Below are 19,344 nucleotides of genomic sequence, written 5' to 3' on the forward strand. Positions count from 1 at the left end.
CTCTTCCCCAAGTCCCACAGAGCTTTTGGAAGAACAAGATAAGCCTGATGGCATCCAACTAGATAATTCAAGTCAAGTCCTTGAAGTGATTTTGGCCCTGAGAAGCAGAAATGTCAAAATATTAAAAATATACCCTTTCTTTAGGATTGAAGGTTACTCGTGATTCTCTGATTATTGGAACTCAGTCAGCATCCCCCAAAGGGAAGAAGTAAAGGAAACCAAAGACTGATGGCTTACAGCAAGGGTTTAAAACTGGTCAGAACCAGTAGGTCCTGAAATCAATTTAATGGGTTAACAATAGCCTTTTGGAATGGGAAGAACAGAATAGAATTAGAACAAAGGTAGAGTAGATCCGGATGAATCGGGAGAGGTTGGGGTAATTTCTCCCTTTAAACTTATCTTTCAGCAATCTACATCTACAGCACAAGTTTCGCATGTAAAACAGATTTCTTAGTGTAGGGTGAGTCAAAAAAAAGTTTGAAAGTCACCACAGGTAATCTACATAAGCAGAGGGGAAGCTGGGGTGTTAATAGCAAAAAGTGCAAGGTCACGGGGACCTACAGAACACCACAGAAGAGACAGGGCTGGGGTGCCAGCACGGGTCAGCACCGGTGGGGCGGACAACGCCGGGGGTGGGGGGCGGGCGAACGTGGGGTGACTGGGGGTTTCAGGGCACAGTCCCCGGGCCGGGTGGGTTGGGGGAAAGGAGGAGCCTGGAGAAAGGAGGCGAGTCTCGGGTGAAGGACAAGGAGGCGGCCTGAGCGCCGGGACGCAGAGCCGGGTGACCACCCCCTCCCAGTATCAGAAGCCGAGGGACACCCGGGTAGGCCTGGCTGGGGGCGCGGCCACGCCGTGAGACCCGCGACCCTCCCGGCCCGCTGGGGCCCGTGCTCACCGGGCACCGGCCGGGCGGCGGCGGCAGCGCACCCCTCCCTCTCCGGCGACCAAGCCGCGGTGGGTCCTTTGGCCTCGACCGCCGGAACCACAGGCGTCGACCTCGCGGCCCAGGCCCCTCCGGCCACCACAACCCGAGCGCCCGCTCCCCGCCCCCACCTGCCCTCTCGGGAGCGAGCCTCGTGCCGGCGCGCCGCGCCGCTGGCCAGGAGCGCGCGCCTCCCCGCAGGAGTGCCGACCTCTTGGAACGCCCAAACGGGCTCCCAGCGCGCATGCGCCGCAGGGCCCCTGGCCGGGGCGGCCCCATTCCGTGGACAAATTCCGCTTCTCCGGCTCTTCCGTGAGCCGCGCCGAGCTGGCGGCCTGACCAATCGGCGCCGGGATACAGGGCGAGGTTTGGCGAAAGGGGCGGGGCAATCCTAGGATTGGGCGGCGGCGCCCGGGGGCGGAGCGTCGGTCGGACCCGCTGCTTGCACTAGAGATTCTGCGCGGGGGCTCTCGGACACGTGAGTGAGTGGGGGGGCTTTATTGAGACCCCCGGGGCCTCCACCACGGTTTGACTCCGTGCTCGCTAAGCGGGAGCATTTGTTTAAATATTGTATTAGACCTGTCACTTTCTCTAGCCAGCAGAAGGACATTTCTTACGCACCTCATTGAAACCTTCCAAGACCCCACGCCAAAGCTGGGGCAGTTTGAGATTCAAACCACAGTAGTAAATAATGATAATAACGGATTATGACTTTGAATAAAATAAGAATCCACGAGTCGATACCGATGTAGATAAGTAAATGGGGAGAAGGAAAAGCTCATTCTTAGGGTAGAAGGCCAAGTAAAAAATGCAGAAGGGATGATGCAGAAAATCAGCATTTGGCAACCATCCTAATTAGTATCCGATTTGAGCAAAAATCCTCAATGGCCGCTAAAACTGGAGAGTGAAAGTTTAACCAGGAAAGAGTATTTACATAACCCCAAAGGTAGTTATTAATTACAAACGGGGAAATACAAATTTTACAGTAGAGAAATGGTTCTCAAAGTGTAGTCTGGGCGTTCCTGGAGGTCCCTGTGGAATATTGCAAAGAAGGCGACGTGACTGATGTAACAGGTTGATTGCCAACGCACATGTGAGAATCTCTAGTCTTACCTTAGGCTTATTTTAAAGAGATTTGCAAAACTGCAAAAACAATTCCACTCCTCTCACTGTATTTCTTTGTTTTGGTAAATACAGTCATTTCTCATAAAGTTAACACATAAATGGTTTACTATTGTTTCATTTTTGATAATGGCTTTATTGAGATATGATTCTCATACAGTGCAGTTCACCCATTTAAAGTGTACAATTCCAGTGGTTTTTAGTATATTCACAAAGATGTGCACACATCACCACAATCAATTTTAGAACATTTACTCCAGAAAGAAACCTGTAGCAATCGCTGTGAAATCCCCCATTCTCTGCCCCGCTTCCCGCCCCTGCACCTCGGTAACTATTCATCTGCTTTCTGTCTGTAGTTTGCCTATTTTGGACATTCATATAAATGGAATCATCCGATATGTGGCGTTTTTTTGTCTGGCTTCTTTCAGTTAGTATAGTGTTTTCAAAGTTCATCCTCGTTGCAGCTTGTGGAAGCGTTTTGCTTTTTTTCATGGGCAAAGAATATTGTACCGTGTACGCAGATTACAATTTGTATATCCATTCATCCGTGTTGGGGGGTTGTTTCTGTTTTTACCCATTAATCCGTTGATGGCCATTTGGGTAGTTTCCACTTCCGGGCTCCTATGCCTACCGCCGCCATGAGCATTTATGTACAAGTTTCTGTGTGGACATACGCCTTCAGTTCTTTGGGGTGTCCACCTAGGAATGGAATGGCTGGGTCATGTGGTATCTCTTTAACCGTTTGAGGAACTGCCAGACCGTTTTCCACAGTGGCTGCCCCATTTCACATTCCCACCAGCAGTGGATGAGGATTTCAATTTCTGTCTATCCTCGGCAATGCTTGTTATCGATCTGTCTTTCTGAGCAGAGCCATGCTAGTAGAAATGAAATCTATCTCGTGGTTTTGATTTGCATGTTCCTGATGATGGACGATGTGGAGCCTTTTCTCACATGCTTGTCATTTGCATAGCTTCTTTGGAGAAATGTCTATCAGATCTTAGCCAATTTAAACTCGGGTTGTCATTTTATTATTAAGCCTAAGAATTCTTTATATAGTCTAGGTATACAGGCAAAAACTTTGTCCTGTTTTGTAGGTTGTCCTCACTTGACTGCCCACAGTTGAGAGATGATGTGCTTTGAAGCATTAAAGGCTCTTTTTTCTTTTAATTTTAGAGAGAGAGAAAGTGGGAGTGGGGCAGAGGGAGAGGGAGAGAATCCCAAGCAGGCTCCACACTGTCAGCGCAGAGCCCGCAATGCAGGGCTCAAACCCGTGGCCCAGAAATCATGACCCGAGCTGAAACCAAGAATCAGATGCCCAACAGACTGAGCCACCCAGCCCTCCCCCCTCCCCCTTCCCCTGCCCCGGTACCATTTGTGGAAAAAAAGACTATTGTTCCCCCCACTTAGTTATTTTGGCACTCTTGGTGAAAATTAGTTGACCATAAATTTGAGGGTTTATTTCTGGACTCTCAATTTTACTTCACTGGTTTATGGCTCTGTTTACACCAGTACCATATTGTCTTATTGTTCTTTCGTAGTAAGTCTTGAAACCCGAGACTGTGAGTTCTCCAGCTTTGTTCTTTTTCAGGATGAGTTTGGCGGTTCTGGGTCCCTTGAGTTTTCAGTTGTTATCTTTCCTTCCACTCTTTTGAAAATGAATGTTTTAAACTTTGCATCCGTGAGAAAACACTCCACAGCAATTATTTTCATGTCGCTGCCTTTCCACTTAACTCTGTAGTGCAAACACCGCCTATATTGTAGGCTTATTTTACATATGATTAGCTACACAATTTAGTTATTTTCTTGGTGGACACTGAATTTCTAAATTTCGCTGTTATCAATACTGCCGCTGAGTGTGGCTGGTTTCATTCCTAACTTTTGGGAAATCTGGGTGAAGAGCATATAGGAATGCTTTTGCACTCTTGCCGCTTTCCTGTAGGTGTGAAATTATGCCAACATAAAATGACAGAAAAATTCATTAACCCTTTGGCATTCATTCTGGCCTCCCTCGCCCCCCCCCCCCCCCGCGCCCCCCCCCCCCACCCCCGGGCCCCCCCTCCCGCCCCCCCCCGCCCCCCCATCCCTCCCTCCCGCACCCGCCCTTCCCTCGCCCGCCGGCCCCTCCTCCCTCGCCCCTCAATCCCTCCCCCCCGCACCCGCCCCTCCCTCGCTCACCGACTCCTCCTCCCTCGCCCACCAGCCCCTCCTCCCCGCCTCTCCCGCCCCTCCTCCCTCGCCCCTCCGTCACTGCTTCGCCCACTGGTCCCTCCCTTACCTTTCGGTCCAGCCGCCCGACCCAGCCCACAGCCCCTGGACGCTTGTCCTTCTCCGACCACCCTGTGCGGTGGGGTCCCGGATCACAGCGGGGAGCTGCGGGCCGGGGCGCTGCTTTCCGAGACACTTGGCGAGTGACGGCCGGAGCGGCCCCAGGCCCCTCACCTGGCCCAGGCGCGGGGACGCCCCCGCCTCCACTCCCGCACGGCGCCCCGGGCCCTCGGCTCACCGCGAGCCTCCCCAGCCCCGCGGAGACCCCTCCGTCCGCCCGCTCTCCTTCGCCGGGTCGCAGCCCCGTCTTCCGGCCGCGCGGCCTCAGCCTTGGCAGAGGGAAGACGCTGCTCCTCTCTAGAAAACCCCACGCGGCGCTGACACCCGCTCCCCTGCGCCTCCCTCCCGTCGCTCTAAAGCTGCTGCTGGAAGTGGTCCCCTCCCCCACTCCCGGCTCCCGGCAGGTGCAGGTGCAGGTCGCGTGGGACCCGCCCGTCCTCCGCCTCCCTGCCCCTCTCCGCGCGCTCCCCTCCCAGTTGTCCACCCCGGACGTCTCCGGGACCCGAATCCACAGAGACCCGTGCTCGGGTGTCTGGGGGAGCCGGCGAGAAGCGGGGGGGTACGAACAAGGAGTTGCGTGGGCGGTTCCGGGCGGTGCTTGTAATGGGGAAATGCAACGGGATGGGGGGCGCTGCAGGTGCCTCCAGGGGAACCCTCCCCGCGGGATCGCCGGCGCCCACCCCTGCAGAAGGCGGGTGAGAGCGGGTGCTGTGTCCCCACGCGGGGGAGGCGCCGGGACCCGAGCCGCCGAGCCGCGCGCGCCCCCTCCCGGCCGCCGGCCGCCTCAGCCCCGGGTGTGGGCGGGCTGGAACCTGCCCTCCGCCCGCGCGAGCGCGCAGAGGCTGCGCTCACAGGAGAGAAGCGGACGGTGCCGCTGCTGCTGTCGCTATTATTATTATTACCATTTTCTCGGTGACAGCCCCGGTGTCGGTCGGCACGGACGCCTCTGAGCGGGGGCCCAAACAGGCCGTGGGGAGGACGATAGTTGCCGGTCCTCCCCGGGAGCAGCAATCTCCCTTTTAGAGCTTCGTCCCGGGAAAACCCGGGGCTACTTAAGGATTGTCGACAGGCTGGACGCGACTGGGCGGCACCGGCCCGGTGGGATAAAGGACGTCCCGTCGCTGCGGTGGTATGCTGCAGCCGGTAAGCCGGTGTGGGAGAGTTTGCAGTATATCAAGAAAAAAATGTGAACTGCATCATCCCAATTTTCTGAATACAAAAAATATTAGACATCTCTCTAGATGGTGGAATTACTGAAGATATTTGTAATATTTCCTCATAACCAGTATGTATTTAATCACCATGAATTATCTTTTTTTCCCCGCTTGGCGCCCCCCCCCCCCCCTTATTTTTTTAAGGAAGTGTATAGTCATATTCTTCAGTCTTGATCCTCATTATAATTAATGCCCGCCCGTCCGGAGCACAGAGACGGAGAGTTGGTATCGGTGTGTGACCTCTGAGGATTTCCCGGTCTAACACTCGAGGGAACGACTCTTTTCACAGCAACGCAAGGATTCTCCTCCTGGTAGTGGCGCTGTCCTTCCCAGGTGGGACAGCCTGTCACTGAGCCAGTCTCAGCCTCCTGCCCGCACTCCCCATTTCCCGTGTCTCCTCTCCCCCGGGGGGTGGTGGAGAGCGCTGGGACAGTGCAGTTTGGACACTTCCAGCCCGTTCCCCTCACGGTGCCTGTGGGCTTTGTACGACGATGCTGGCCTGCTGGCTGTGTCCCTCCTCTGCATAAATCCTTCCCCTGCCCCCGGCTCCCGATGAGGAGCCTGGAATCCTCCCTGTGGCCTTTGGGTCCCCAGATCCTGAGCCACTGCCCACCATTCCCACTTTGCTGGCCTTCTTGCCCTGCTCCGTCCTGGCCCACTGGCTCCCTCCATGGGGCTTCCTCGGGGTTCCCTCCCTGAGCAGTGTGGGCTCGCGCCCTTGTCATATCATATACCCTCCCCAGTCGTATCCCCCCCCCCCCTCATATCCGAGGAGCACGGGGCCTACTCCTGGTCCGGCCTCAGCCCCAGTTTTCACGGACTCATTGTCAGGGAGTTCTGAGTTTCCCGTCAAACTCAGGGCAGGGAGGCCCAGACTGTGACCCGTTCACCGCTAGATCCCAGGGCCGGACATTAAGGTCCTCAAGAAGTGAAGGGTCAAGTAAGTGGCAGGAGGGAGAAGCAAGGGGAGAAGGTCAGGGGGCAGGAACAGGGTGGGGAGAGGGTGAAGCTGGTGTTGCCCATGCTGCTCCTGTGCGAATTTGAAAGGTTTCAAAGTAAATACGGGAAGACGACCTTGACAGGGCTGGACCGGGTGTGTGGGCTCCCGGCTGGGCTGGGCGGTGGCTTCCCGCCCATGGGACCAACTACCCTGCACACAGATGACCGGCACCCAGCACGACGGGCCACAAGGGGGAGGCGCACTCAGGAGTCCACCAGGCCCCACTCGCAGGGGACCCCTTAGCACCTGGCACCGCCCGCGGCGTCCAAGGCAGCGGCAGGAGGGCTGACGGGGACACACCAGCGCCGGGGGAGTGGACGCCTACCGGCAACCCTGCCCGGTGCACGGCCGGGTCCGTCCTCTCCGTCGTCCGGGCGGGTACAGCGCGGAGCAGACCAAGCCGCACCTTGCCTGCCCCCTCTCCTCACGCCCCCTGCCCGCCCTGCTTCCCAGGTGCTACTCCCCCAACGCCTCTGGTGTCCTTGTGACCTCACACACCCAGGGGATGACGCGTAACCTCAGAAAAGAAAAACCGTGGTGAGGAACGGCGATCTATTTAGACACAGAGCCAAGACAAAGGAACTTTAAAAACGACGCTTCCAGAACATGAATGTTACAAACAACCGGCTGTAAAAGGAGGGAGCGAAATGGAGCTGCGCGAGGGGACTCGCGGAGTAACTCACTTTTCCTCGGAGGGGTCTGCAGATCCAGGTTACGTTTGGGAAAATGAGGTTTAAAAACATAAGGCCTCTAGACTCAACTCTTAGAAATGATCTGTGTCCTTTGCCCAATGGCAGTTTTCAAAAAAATGAGGACCACGTGTGGGGAAGCAACGCAAGGCTGAAGCCTTTCCTGTCGGGGGGGCCTCCGGGGAACCCTGACTTCCGCTTGCAGGGGGGTACCCGTGCGTTCCTTCACTTCCTCCTCCGGGGGGTGTGGCACCCAAGGTGCCGGGGGAGGGGCTGAGGTCCCCGGGAATCTGAGCTCCGAAACACCCAGAAGGAACACAATGGGGCCATCTTACACTTCTGTCGGGGTCCCCCCCCATCCCGCAGGCCCACCCCTTCCTCAGCAGAACCCTGGGTAGCCATGAACACAGGTCCCCCATGCGGGGTGGAGGAAAGCTGTCAGTCCGTGTGGCCACCTGGAAGAGGCTAGCCTCCTGATGGTCCAGAAGGAGCAGGCTGAGGCCTTCTGGGAACAAGTCCTGGAGGGACGGTCGGGAAAGGGCTGGATGGGCTTCCCTGGGGCTCAGAGCAGGGGGTCCCACTGCTCCCTTTCAGGCCAAGAGCAGCAGGAAGGAGAATGCTCAAAGACCCCACCTAGTCATTGGTGGTTCCCCAGGCTGAGGGGTCAGGGGGTCTGGGAGACCGCCCAGGCCAGGCAGCCCCTGGGGAAGGACCAGATGAGGGCTGGTGGGGTCCCAGTTGGGTCTCAAAGGACCCGAAATCATGGAAGGTTTTAAAACCTGTCCATAATGGGACCTGGCTTATAGCTTCTTTTATTCTTTTTGGGTTTCTTTCTGCTTACAAAAGTAATGTATGCTTGATTTGAAAAAAATTACATGGTGTTTGAGAATGAAAATCAGTTGGCAACTGGGTCCCAGGCAGAGGTCACAGCCAAGTTCACTGACCCAGTAAGGGCGCACCCGCGCTTGTCAGGGTTACAGGACCGTGCCGGGCACGATGGCGTCTGCGGTGGACTCCTCCCCGACCACCTCCGTGCTGGGGGCAGGTTGCCCTGCCAACCTTCCGGCTTCTTTTCCATCTAGAAGAGATAGAGTGAGTCAGGCTGGTGTCACAGGAAAAGGGAGGGGACAACCCGGAGCCTGAATCTCTCAGCCCAGCCAGGGGGATGTTCTTGAGGTGCCACTGGCTGACTTACAGAAATCATTGCTGATTCCAGAGACATGCTCCCCAAGGCCACCAGCCCAGGGCCACAAAGGCTGTTAGAGTCATTTCCGGGGAACTTCAGGCCAGATCAGGGCTGAGCTCCAGGAACCCACTACTGTCCCCACCGCCCAGCCTGGGATGGGCTAAGAGATGGAGAAGTCTGTGGCCCAGGTGTAGAAAACACAGGGTGGCAGGTTGAGGGGGTTGTTCACTGCCCAAGAGTGCCTGACTAGGGGAGCCTGAGACATAGCCCTTGCTCTGCTCTCCAGCCCTCCATCTGAGGAAGGGTGGCTTTGTTCTGTCACCAAGGGGCCGTGGGGGGTGGGGGCCACATGGTCCCAGAGCCCAGGCAGATCTGAGGAGTGGGCAGGGGTCTCGTATGGGTGTAAGGGACCACCCAGCTCAGTGACAGGCTCTGAGCCAGATCCTCCCTGCTCATCCTCTGCAGTGACCAGCTGGTGGCCTCAAGATTTAGCTCCCAAAGCCCCGCCTCTTCACAGGTCATGGGGATGGCACTCTCCACCCCCTGGAGAGCAGACAGACATGGGGGGAGTCCTTGGGACAGGACTGGCTGGTGGAAACACACAAGGGTGAGCTGGACACGCCACAGAGGGGCCTCCAAGCTCCGGGGGGTGGGGTCCCCTAACTCCTGAGTTCAGCCCCCGTCCAGCAGGCAATGCGAGCTGAGGTGTCCCTTGGGTCCCCTGAAACTCCAGGCCTGTTGCGGGGGATGCCCCTGTCACAGGTGCACTGGCATCTCAGCTCGAGGGGAAGCAGTGGGGTCCCTCCCCTATGCATTCGGGCCACTCATTCCTAAATTTCCATCAGTGAATGGGGTTCCCTGCACTGCCCAGCTAACCAGGAGCCTCCTCCCCTTCCCAGGACCGGCTGACAGGCCAAAGACCTGGGCGTGCTCCGGGGCAGGGGTGGCACCTGTTCATAGGCAGCAAGTGGAGGCCAGCCACCGTGGCTCGTCCCCGTCTTCTCCGGACACAGCAGACCACCCTCCAATTGGCCCCGGCTCATCTCTTCCCCAGCCACTGGGCAACCCTTCCCTTGAGCGTCTCTCAGGATTCCACGCTCAGAGAAGGCACCCACGTTCCAGGGTCACCTGTACTAAGCTGGGTGGGCGGTGGGGGTCCTGCCCGGGGCCTCAAATAGACTCTGGCACAGAAACGTGTGCCCCCAGCCCCCAGACACAAACACCTAAGAGCAGATATGGACAGAAATAGGCCCAGGACACAGACACACAAAGACGCACACAAATATACCCGGAGGGACACACAAATTTACCCTCCCAGGCAAATCCACACATACGCAGAACCTTAGACAAGCACAACGTGCATGGACATCCACATACATGCAAGATTCACGCAGAGACGTGGACAGGACACACACACATGCACAGAAGCGTGCACGCTCTCCAGAGCCGGCCACGCCCAGCCGTCCCCCAGGCTCCCAGGTGGTCAGGGGACTTCCAGCCCCGGGGAGGTCTTGCTCACTCTGAGCTCGGGACCAGGGCCTCACCTGTGTCCAGCTTGCTGCGTTTCTGCTCAGGCTCCTGGGGGGGCGCCTCAATGGCCCTCTGAGCCTCAGGATGGATCTTGAGGAGGGCTTTAGCGAGGGTGGCGGGGCCTGGCACCCCCAGGGACATGATGCAGTGGACTCCTTTGCGCTTGGCCCCTGCCACCTTGGCACTGTCCTTAGAGGCTGTCAGCAGGACCAGTTTGGAGAACTTCCTGGGCTTCCTGGGGGCCGCGGGGACGACATCGGTCCCTGGCTCAGAGGACTCGGGGGACGGCTCCTGGCCAGCCTTCACACTCTCACTCTCCTGCTCGCTGGGCTCGGGCAGGGGCATCCTGGGACGACGGTCGGTCCCCCAGGCCACGCTCAGGCCCCAGCAGACGGATTTCTCCTCTTCCTCCTCCTCCCGGGTAGGGAACCTGGCAGTCCAGGGGCTGCGTCCTAAGAAAGGAGGCAAAATCCATCAGTGGAGGCACCCCTGGGCCGGGGGCTCAGGAAAATGGATCTGGGGTGGAGGTCGAGGCAGACGGGGCTGCCTCGGGACCCCCAGGGCTGAAAAGCTGGGGAGGGGCCCGCACGGAGCTGGAGAACCTGGGCCTCTCCCTCTCTTGGGCAGCCTTGGGTCTGTCACCTCGCCTACCCAAACTCCACTTTCCCACCTGAAAAATGTGCCAAATGCAGGGCTCTCGGGGCCTGTTGGGACCCCTGAGGCACAGAGTACCGTGAGCTCGTACGAACAGAGGCCCGTGGGTGCTGAGCAGGCTGTGATGTGGTTTCCCGGGTGTCCCCATTTCACTTGGCCCCGTGTTATGAAAGTCGATCATTCTTATTGACCCGATTTACAGATGAGGACACTGAGGCATTCCAGGACGGCCAACACGACCATGACGTGCAGAGCCGGGAGTCTGGTCGAGGCGGATCCGGAGCCCGTCCCCACACAGTACCTGCTGTGCCTCAGCCAGGGTAACATCCCGGCCTTCCTGAGCACCAAGCATCGGAGGCCAGCACTTGGGACATGGGCTCGGGTCACAGACCCTCTCAGAATGCCCGGTGGCCCTCATCCCGACAGCGTGTCCCAGGGAGACGGGGGCCAGGGCTCTCTGGACTCCCAACTGGATCCGTCCCCCATCCCGGGCGGGAGGCCCTGGACCACCCCGGCACTCAGGAGATGCCAGGGCCCCAGGAGGGCAGCGACCTTGAGCCTGAGCTGGTGGTGGTGCTGCCTCAGCTAGGGGAGGGGACAGGGCTGCAGAGGCGTCTGCGGAATCCACAGTCACTGAGGGCTCCCCAGACTCCGGCTGGAGAAGCAGAAAAGCCGTATCACAGGGGCCGACAGCAGGGCAGGGCTGGCCTGGAAACAGGGCCCCGGTGCATCAGCTCAGATGCAGTGGCCGTTTTGTCTGCTGGGGTGACCGCGTGGGCAGATGGTGGGGTCTTTCTCCGTTTACAGTGTTAGCACAGAAAGAAGACCGCATCCTTAGCAGACATCTCACCTCCCCATCTCAGGACCCAGGCGATGGCAAGGATCACAGACACCTCCCTGCCCACGCCCCTGCCCCGCCCCGTTTATCCCACCAGGGTTGCAGTTCTGTTTCCTGGGACCCCTCCCAATACATATGACGCGACGGCGCCAGGGCCAGTATTCCAAAGTGTCCCAAGACCCCATCCATGAGAGGAGTCAGAGGTGTGATGCCAAAGAGGGGTTGGGGTGCCTTGCTCCCTACAAGTTCCATCCCGGTCCCTCAGGGCAATCTGCCTGGTAACGGGTCACCTGACCACAGGTACCCCTGGGATCAGTGTCTGCTTCTCCCTCCTGCCCCCGGTTCAGCCCTGGGACGCGCTGGCCTCTGCTCCTCCAGTGCAGTCCTGCCCCTGCCCTGCCCGTGCTGTCCCACAGGGTGACACGGCAGTCCTGGAGGAACGTGGGGACCGGCTTCAGAAAGGACACCACCAACGCCTCCCCTGGGAGGGCAGCTCTGGCAGAGAAAGGTCGCAGGGGGAAGCCCCGCCACAGGCGCTCCTGTCCCCACACACTGATTGGTTTCAGGGCGTGTCCCTCTGGAGCCAGCCCACCTCTGTGGTTCCCCGGCTCCCCCTGGTGTGCGGATGAAACCCCACAGGGGTGGACCCCTTCCTCACAGCATATACAAAAATTAACCCTAAAATACTCTTAAAAAAAAAAAAAAGAGATAGAAGGGGCACCCGGGTGGCTCAGTACGTTGAGCATCTGACTTCTTGATTTCTTGATTTCTCAGGTCATGATCTCACAGTTCATGGGATTGAGCCCCGCGTCAGGCTCTGTGCTGTCTGCATGGGATTCTCTCTCTCCCTCTCTCTGTCCCTCCCTTGCTCTCTCTCTCTCAAAATAAACAAATAAACTTAAAAAAAAATAGAACAAACAGATAAAATGGACTTCATCAAAATGTAAAACTTTCGTGCCTTACAGGACGCCATCAAGGAAGTTGGACGACCACCCAGAGAGGGGGAAAAAATTGTTGCAAATCACATCTCTGCCGAAGGAACTGTATCCAGAATTTACAAAGAACTCTTACAACTCAGTAGCAAAAAGGCAAATAACCCAATTTAAAGATGGGCAAAGGCTCTGAATAAGCCCTTCTCCAAAGAAGGGAGGCAGATGGCGAGTAAGCCTATGAGATGCTCGGCGTCACTGGTCAGGAGGAAAACACGGAACGAATCCACCACGGGATACTCGTTTCCACCACCAGGATGGAAAAAATAGAAGGCACACACACAAAGCAGACCATGACACGTGTGGGTGAGCAGGGGGAGAAACTGGGAGCCCCCTCCACCGCTGGCGGGGACGCCGCCAGCAGAGCCAGGTGGGCATCCTGGCACCTCCCCCGAAGGGTAGGCACAACGTTCCCGCGTGACCCGGCAACTCCCCGCGAAGTACGTGCCCGAGGGAAGTGGAGACAATCGCCCGCACACAAACCCGTACCAAACGTTCACAGCAGTGTTATTCATAGTCATCAAGGAGTGGCAACAACTCAAACACCCACCAACAGATGAATGGAGAAATAAAACGTCGTCTGCGTACAACGGATGTTATTGGTCAATTTAAAAAACGTGTTACGGGGGCGCCTGGGTGGCTCAGTCGGTTGGGCGTCCGACTTTGGCTCAGGTCACGATCTCGCCGTCCGTGAGTTCGAGCCCCGCGTTGGGCTCTGGGCTGACGGCTCGGAGCCTGGAGCCTGCTTCCGATTCTGTGTCTCCCTCTCTCTCTGCCCCTCTTCCATTCATGCTCTGTCTCTCTCTGTCTCAAAAATAAATAAACATTAAAAAACAAAAAACAAAAAACAAAAACGTGTTACAGGAGCGCCTGGGTGGCTCAGTCGGTTAAGCCTCTGACTTCAGCTCAGGTCATGATCTCACGGTCCATGGGTTTGAGCCCCGTGTCAGGCTCTGTGCTGACAGCTACCTGCCCCTACCCCACTTGTGCTCTGTCTCTATCAAAAATGAATTTTTAAAAATGTAAAAACAAAACAAAACAAAACAAAAAGAGTGGGATGCTTAACAGACTGAGCCATCCAGGAGCCCCAAGCATCTGACTCTTGATCTCAGCGCAGGTCTTCTGTTTTTTTGTTTTTGTTTTTGTTTATGTATTTAATTTTTTTTAAACATTTATTTATTTCTGAGACAGACAGCATGAACAGGGGAGGGTCAGAGAAAGAGGGAGACACAGAATCTGAAACAGGCTCCAGGCTCTGAGCTGTCAGCACAGAGCCGGACACGGGGCACGAACCCACGGACCGCGAGATCGTGACCTGAGCCGAAGCCGGACGCTCAACCGACTGAGCCACCCAGGCGCCCCAATGTTTATTTATTTTTTAGAGAGACAGGCTGTGAGCAGGGTAGGGGCAGCGAGAGAGGGAAACAGAGAGTCTGAAGCAGGTTCCACACTGCCAGCAGAGAGCCCAGTGCGGGGCTCAATGTCACAAACTGTGAGATCATGACCTGAGTCAAAGTCAGTCGCTCAACCGACTGAGCCACCCAGGTGCCCCCCAGCTCAGGTCTTGATCTCAAGGTCATGAGTTCAAGCCCTGTATTGGGCTCCATGTGGGGAGCCTAAATAAAAAATTTTAAATGAATTTAAATTAAAAAATAAAATAAAATAAAATGACCTAGCGACTGGAAAATCTATAGAGTAGAAAAATCCATCCACGGACACAGATGTGTGGTGGGCTAGGGGTGGGAAGGAGGACAGTGAGAGAATGAGGAGGCGTCGTTTGCTGGTGGGGATGGTCTCTGGGGTGATGGAAATGTTCTAACATGGACTGTGGCCATGGTTAAACAACTTTCTGAATACACTAAAAGCCACTGAATTGTACACTGTGAGCGAGTGAACTGCATCGTATATGAACGATCCCCTAAAAATGTTATATATTAGGAAAAAGGGAAATTAAGTCTACAACCAGTAGTGTCCCAGTTTCACTATACCTAAGAAGCGCTTGGGGTTCTTGTGACAAACCCACAGTCCTGGGTCCCAACCCCCACTCAAAGGGGCTGGAGGGGGGCCCGAGAATCTACACTTTTTACCAGTACCCCATTTGTCTTTGACACTTGGAGAGACACGGACGGTGCCATGGGCCTTTCACTTCAGAAGTCTGTAATTTCTAGTTCATAGGTTGAACTGGTGTTCGGTGTCTCCATGAACAGGGGTGGTCGTGTCCTGCCGGCTGGATCAGTCTCTTTTCTGGAGTCATCCTTAACCTTCTAGCAATTTCTTTCCTCGATGTGGAGGGAAGACTAGAGAGGCAGCTATTTTAAGCCTAACATATATTTTTTGAAAGTTAAATTTCACTCCATGAAAGTTCATTGAAGCAACAGAATTGTTAAAAGTGAAGCAGAAATGAGTTAAAAAAGAGCAAAGGACTTAATAGTTCACTCACTTTACACCCTCCAACTCTGAAATCTGGTGGTTTGATATTGTCATTGACCTCCAGTCACTCGCTCATCCTAACCCGCTGTCATGACATTGGTCTGCACGGAGGAGACCCAGAACCCATGTCAGACTTCTGACCTCCGAACTGTAAGACTGTTACAAAGCTGTGTTGTTTAAAGCCACTAGATCTGGGGGCGCCTGGGTGGCTCAGTCGGTTGGGCGTCTGACTTCGGCTCAGGTCACGATCTCACGGTCCGTGAGTTCGAGCCCCGCGTCGGGCTCTGTGCTGACAGCTCGGAGCCTGGAGCCTGCTTCCGATTCTGTGTCTCCCTCTCTCTCTGCCCCTCCCCCGTTCATGCTCTGTCTCTCTCTGTCTCAAAAATAAATAAACATTAAAAAAAATTAACAAAAAAGCCACTAGATCTGTTGTAATTTGTTGCGACAGCAATAGGTAACTAATACAAGGTCCAATCCCTTGTTCCCGAGGTTCTGAAAGGCACCATACGAACAGTGCCCAGCGACTGATGGGGGCTCAACCAGGGCTCAATAGAATTACCTCCACGCGTTGGGGCGCCTGGGTGGCGCAGTCGGTTAAGCATCTGACTTCAGCCAGGTCACGATCTCGCGGTCCGTGAGTTCGAGCCCCGCATCAGGCTCTGGGCTGATGGCTCGGAGCCTGGAGCCTGTTTCCGATTTTGTGTCTCCCTCTCTCTCTCTGCCCCTCCCCCGTTCATGCTCTCTCTCTGTCTCAAAAAAATAAATAAACGTTGAAAAAAATTTAAAAAAAAAAAAAAAAGAATTACCTCCACGCGTGTGGGAAAAAAATACCATCAACCTCGGACAAATGCCTTCCCGCTCCGGGCTCCTTTCACGTGTGCGCTGGGAATAGTGGCAAATTTAGCAGAGGTTCTAAAGAGCAGGTAGGCAAGGCTAAGCTGTTTTCAAAAGTCCAGGTGATACTGACCGCTTGCACCCTGGGGCTCATGGGGGACTGCGATTAGGTGCTGGTAGCATGAAGGGCCCACATGGGTGTGCAAGTACACATCCTGACAGGGAGATTTCCAAGGCAGCAGCGATCCAAAAAGACCGAGGACTGCTTCTGTGGATACACAGGGAAGGGCTTCCCCATGGTGGCAATTTCAGGCAATGACGCCTCCTCCCCCTAATCGCCATGGCTCGGAATCTTACTTTTACTTCTCCTTACACACTGTAATTTGTCGTCAGACCTGTCTCTGCTGCACCCAAATAGCCCCTCCTCCCCTCCCCTCCCATTATTGCAACCACCCCATCTCTGAGCCCGCGGGGTGTCTACCCCCCCTCAATATGTCACAACTCCAACAGAGTGGGACAAGACTGAGGATGGCTGCGGGGAGGGGGGGGCAGTACTGGGTGTGGTCAAGGAAAAGCAGACCAACGTGAGGATCCTTGACTTGGGGTGTCAGGGCTCATTCCGGGGTCGGGTGGGTTGCGGGGGAAGGAGGACCAGGAAAAAAGAGGCGAGTCTGGGGTGAAGGACAGGAGGCGGCCTGAGCACCGGGACGCAGAACCAGGGGACCCCCGCTCCCAGCAGCAGCAGCCCTGGGGACCCCCGGGAGGGGCCCGGCCACGCGTGGGACCCGGGACCCTCCCCAGCCCACTGGGGCCCGTCCTCACCGGGCACCGGTCGGGCGGCGGCGGCAGCGAAGACCTCCCTCTCCGACGAAGGAGCCGCGGCAGGTCCTGCAGCCTCCTGCTTGGGGCCCCCGCCTCGGTTCGGACCGTCACCTCAAACTGGGGTCACGGAACGAGCATGCGCAGCAGGGCCGGGCGGGGGCAATCCTTGGGCGATTTTCACTGCTCCGGGTCTTTGCCTCGCGGAGCCGAACTGGAGGCCTGACCAATCGGCGCGGGGGCGGGGCGGGGCTACGACTCGCGAAGGGGACGGGACCAGCCCGGGATTGGGCGACAGCGCCCGGGGGCGGAGCGCCGGCGGTCCTAAGGCCTAGAATCAAGCTCTGGGCGGGGCTCTCCCAGCACCGGAGTGTGGGTTTAACTGAGACCCCAGGACATCCCCCAGGGTTTGAAGCCCGCTAGCGGCGGAAGAAACCAGAGCTTTCGATTAAAGGCCTCGTTCGCGCCTGACACTTGCCTGAGCGACCCGAGGCTGTTCTCTATGCTCACTGAAACCACTGGCTCAGCTCAACCCTGCTTCCTCGACGAGGCAGCATCCTCACCGCCGGCCCCTCCTCCCCCGCCCACCGGCCCCTCCTCCCTCTCCCCTTGACCCCTCCCTCCTGCACGGGCCGCTCTCCCTGACCCACGGACCCCTCCTCCCTCGCCCCTCCGTCCCTCCGTCGCCCCCTCCCGCACCCGCCCTTCCCTCGCCCGCCGGCCCCTCCTCCCTCGCCCCTCAATCCCTCCCCCCCGCACCCGCCCCTCCCTCGCTCACCGACTCCTCCTCCCTCGCCCACCAGCCCCTCCTCCCCGCCTCTCCCGCCCCTCCTCCCTCGCCCCTCCGTCACTGCTTCGCCCCCTGGTCCCTCCCTTACCTTTCGGTCCAGCCGCCCGACCCAGCCCACAGCCCCTGGACGCTTGTCCTTCTCCGACCACCCTGTGCGGTGGGGTCCCGGATCACAGCGGGGAGCTGCGGGCCGGGGCGCTGCTTTCCGAGACACTTGGCGAGTGACGGCCGGAGCGGCCCCAGGCCCCTCACCTGGCCCAGGCGCGGGGACGCCCCCGCCTCCACTCCCGCACGGCGCCCCGGGCCCTCGGCTCACCGCGAGCCTCCCCAGCCCCGCGGAGACCCCTCCGTCCGCCCGCTCTCCTTCGCCGGGTCGCAGCCCCGTCTTCCGGCCTCGCGGCCTCAGCCTTGGCAGAGGGAAGACGCTGCTCCTCTCTAGAAAACCCCACGCGGCGCTGACACCCGCTCCCCTGCGCCTCCCTCCCGTCGCTCTAAAGCTGCTGCTGGAAGTGGTCCCCTCCCCCACTCCCGGCTCCCGGCAGGTGCAGGTGCAGGTCGCGTGGGACCCGCCCGTCCTCCGCCTCCCTGCCCCTCTCCGCGCGCTCCCCTCCCTGTTCTCCACCCCGGACGTCTCCGGGACCCGAATCCACAGAGACCCGTGCTCGGGTGTCTGGGGGAGCCGGCGAGAAGCGGGGGGGTACGAACAAGGAGTTGCGTGGGCGGTTCCGGGCGGTGCTTGTAATGGGGAAATGCAACGGGATGGGGGGCGCTGCAGGTGCCTCCAGGGGAACCCTCCCCGCGGGATCGCCGGCGCCCACCCCTGCAGAAGGCGGGTGAGAGCGGGTGCTGTGTCCCCACGCGGGGGAGGCGCCGGGACCCGAGCCGCCGAGCCGCGCGCGCCCCTTCCCGGCCGCCGGCCGCCTCAGCCCGGGGTCACAGAGTCGCGTGCGCGAGGGCGCGGGCCTGTTTCGTTTGGTCTTCATCCTACCCCTGTCTCTCTTTAGGCGTCTGAGTTAGTTGTCGTTGTTTCATCGCACTGTCACTCCTTGGCCTACCCTGAGGTGACACGGGTTTAGCCACAAGGCTTTTTTGAATTATTTATAACAGTGAAACGAATGTGAAGTGACGCAAGTGTTCACCAGGGGATGAGCGGATAGGCCAGTGTCCTCTATGCCCACGATGCAGCATCATTCGGCCCCAGAAGCTGCCAGACACAAAAGGACAAACATTGTATGGTTCCATTCGCAGGAAATGTCCACAATAGGCAAACCCATCCAGACAGAAAGGAGATTAGTGGGTGCCAGGAGGGGTTAGGGGAGGCTTGAAAGGAGATGTGGACTTTTAATGGGTGTGGAGTATCTTTCTGGTGTGATGCAAATGTTCTGGAATTAAGGAGTGGTGATGGTTGCACGACCTTGTAAATATACTAAAGCGCCCAGAATTGTCCACTCTAAAATGGTGCATCTGGGGGTCCCTGGTGGTTCAGTTGGTTAAGCTTCCGACTTCAGCTCAGGTCATGATCTCTGGGTTGGTGAGTTCCAGCCAGGCGTGGGGCCCTCTGCTGGCAGCATGGAGCCCATTTGGAATCCTCTGTCCCCCCTCTGGCTCCGCCTGCTTGCTCTCTCTCTCTCTCTCTCTCTCTCTCAAAAATAAACATCCCCAAATTAAAAAATGGTGCATTTTATGGCATGTGATTTAAATGTCAATTTAACATGAAATGAAAGCCTGTGTGTGGTTCAGTCGGTTAAGCATCCAACTGTTGATTTCTGCCGAGGTCATGAGCCCAGGGTCCTGGTGGGATGGAGCCTGAGTCTGGCTCCTGCTGAGTGTGGAGCCTGCTTAAGATTCTCTCTCTGTCTCTGTCTCTCTGTCTCTGTCTCTGTCTCTCTCTCTCTCTCTCTCCCACGCTCTACCCCTCACCCCTCCCTCTCTCAAATAAAAAGTACACTAAAAGAAGAAATGAACAATCAAGAAAGTGGCAGCTTTATTAAAATTACTCCCT

General features: G+C 57.1%; 2 protein-coding genes across 13 annotated transcripts in view; both read right to left on the bottom strand.

The window, feature by feature from the left end:
* Nucleotides 1–16,655, bottom strand: part of FLYWCH1 (FLYWCH-type zinc finger 1) — a 42,093-nt gene extending 25,438 nt beyond the window's left edge. For 5 of the 9 annotated variants that reach the window (XM_040459302.1, XM_040459300.1, XM_040459299.1 and 2 more), the window contains exon 1: nucleotides 896–1,047. The gene's annotated coding sequence lies outside the window, so the exon portion shown is untranslated. The other 4 variants (XM_040459294.1, XM_040459297.1, XM_040459295.1 and 1 more) reach the window with 4 other exon arrangements.
* On the bottom strand, nucleotides 7,121–17,528 carry FLYWCH2 (FLYWCH family member 2). Of its 4 annotated transcripts, none has more exons than XM_040459305.1 (3): nucleotides 17,431–17,528; nucleotides 10,003–10,440; nucleotides 7,121–8,350 (listed from the first exon to the last, which is right to left on the bottom strand). In XM_040459305.1, exons 2-3 carry the CDS (start codon nucleotides 10,331–10,333, stop codon nucleotides 8,247–8,249), a joined length of 435 nt encoding a protein of 144 aa, XP_040315239.1. In that variant the 5' UTR covers nucleotides 10,334–10,440; nucleotides 17,431–17,528; the 3' UTR covers nucleotides 7,121–8,246. The 4 variants fall into 4 exon arrangements, with proteins under 4 accessions (XP_040315239.1, XP_040315237.1, XP_040315238.1 ...); XM_040459303.1 differs by lacking the exon at nucleotides 17,431–17,528 and adding an exon at nucleotides 16,556–16,659; XM_040459304.1 differs by lacking the exon at nucleotides 17,431–17,528 and adding an exon at nucleotides 11,195–11,525.
* Nucleotides 17,529–19,344: the final 1,816 nt, after the last annotated feature.

The sequence above is a fragment of the Herpailurus yagouaroundi genome, unplaced genomic scaffold (genome assembly GCF_014898765.1).
Source record: "Herpailurus yagouaroundi ecotype Mexico unplaced genomic scaffold, PumYag 222, whole genome shotgun sequence".
NCBI lineage: Eukaryota > Metazoa > Chordata > Mammalia > Carnivora > Felidae > Herpailurus > Herpailurus yagouaroundi.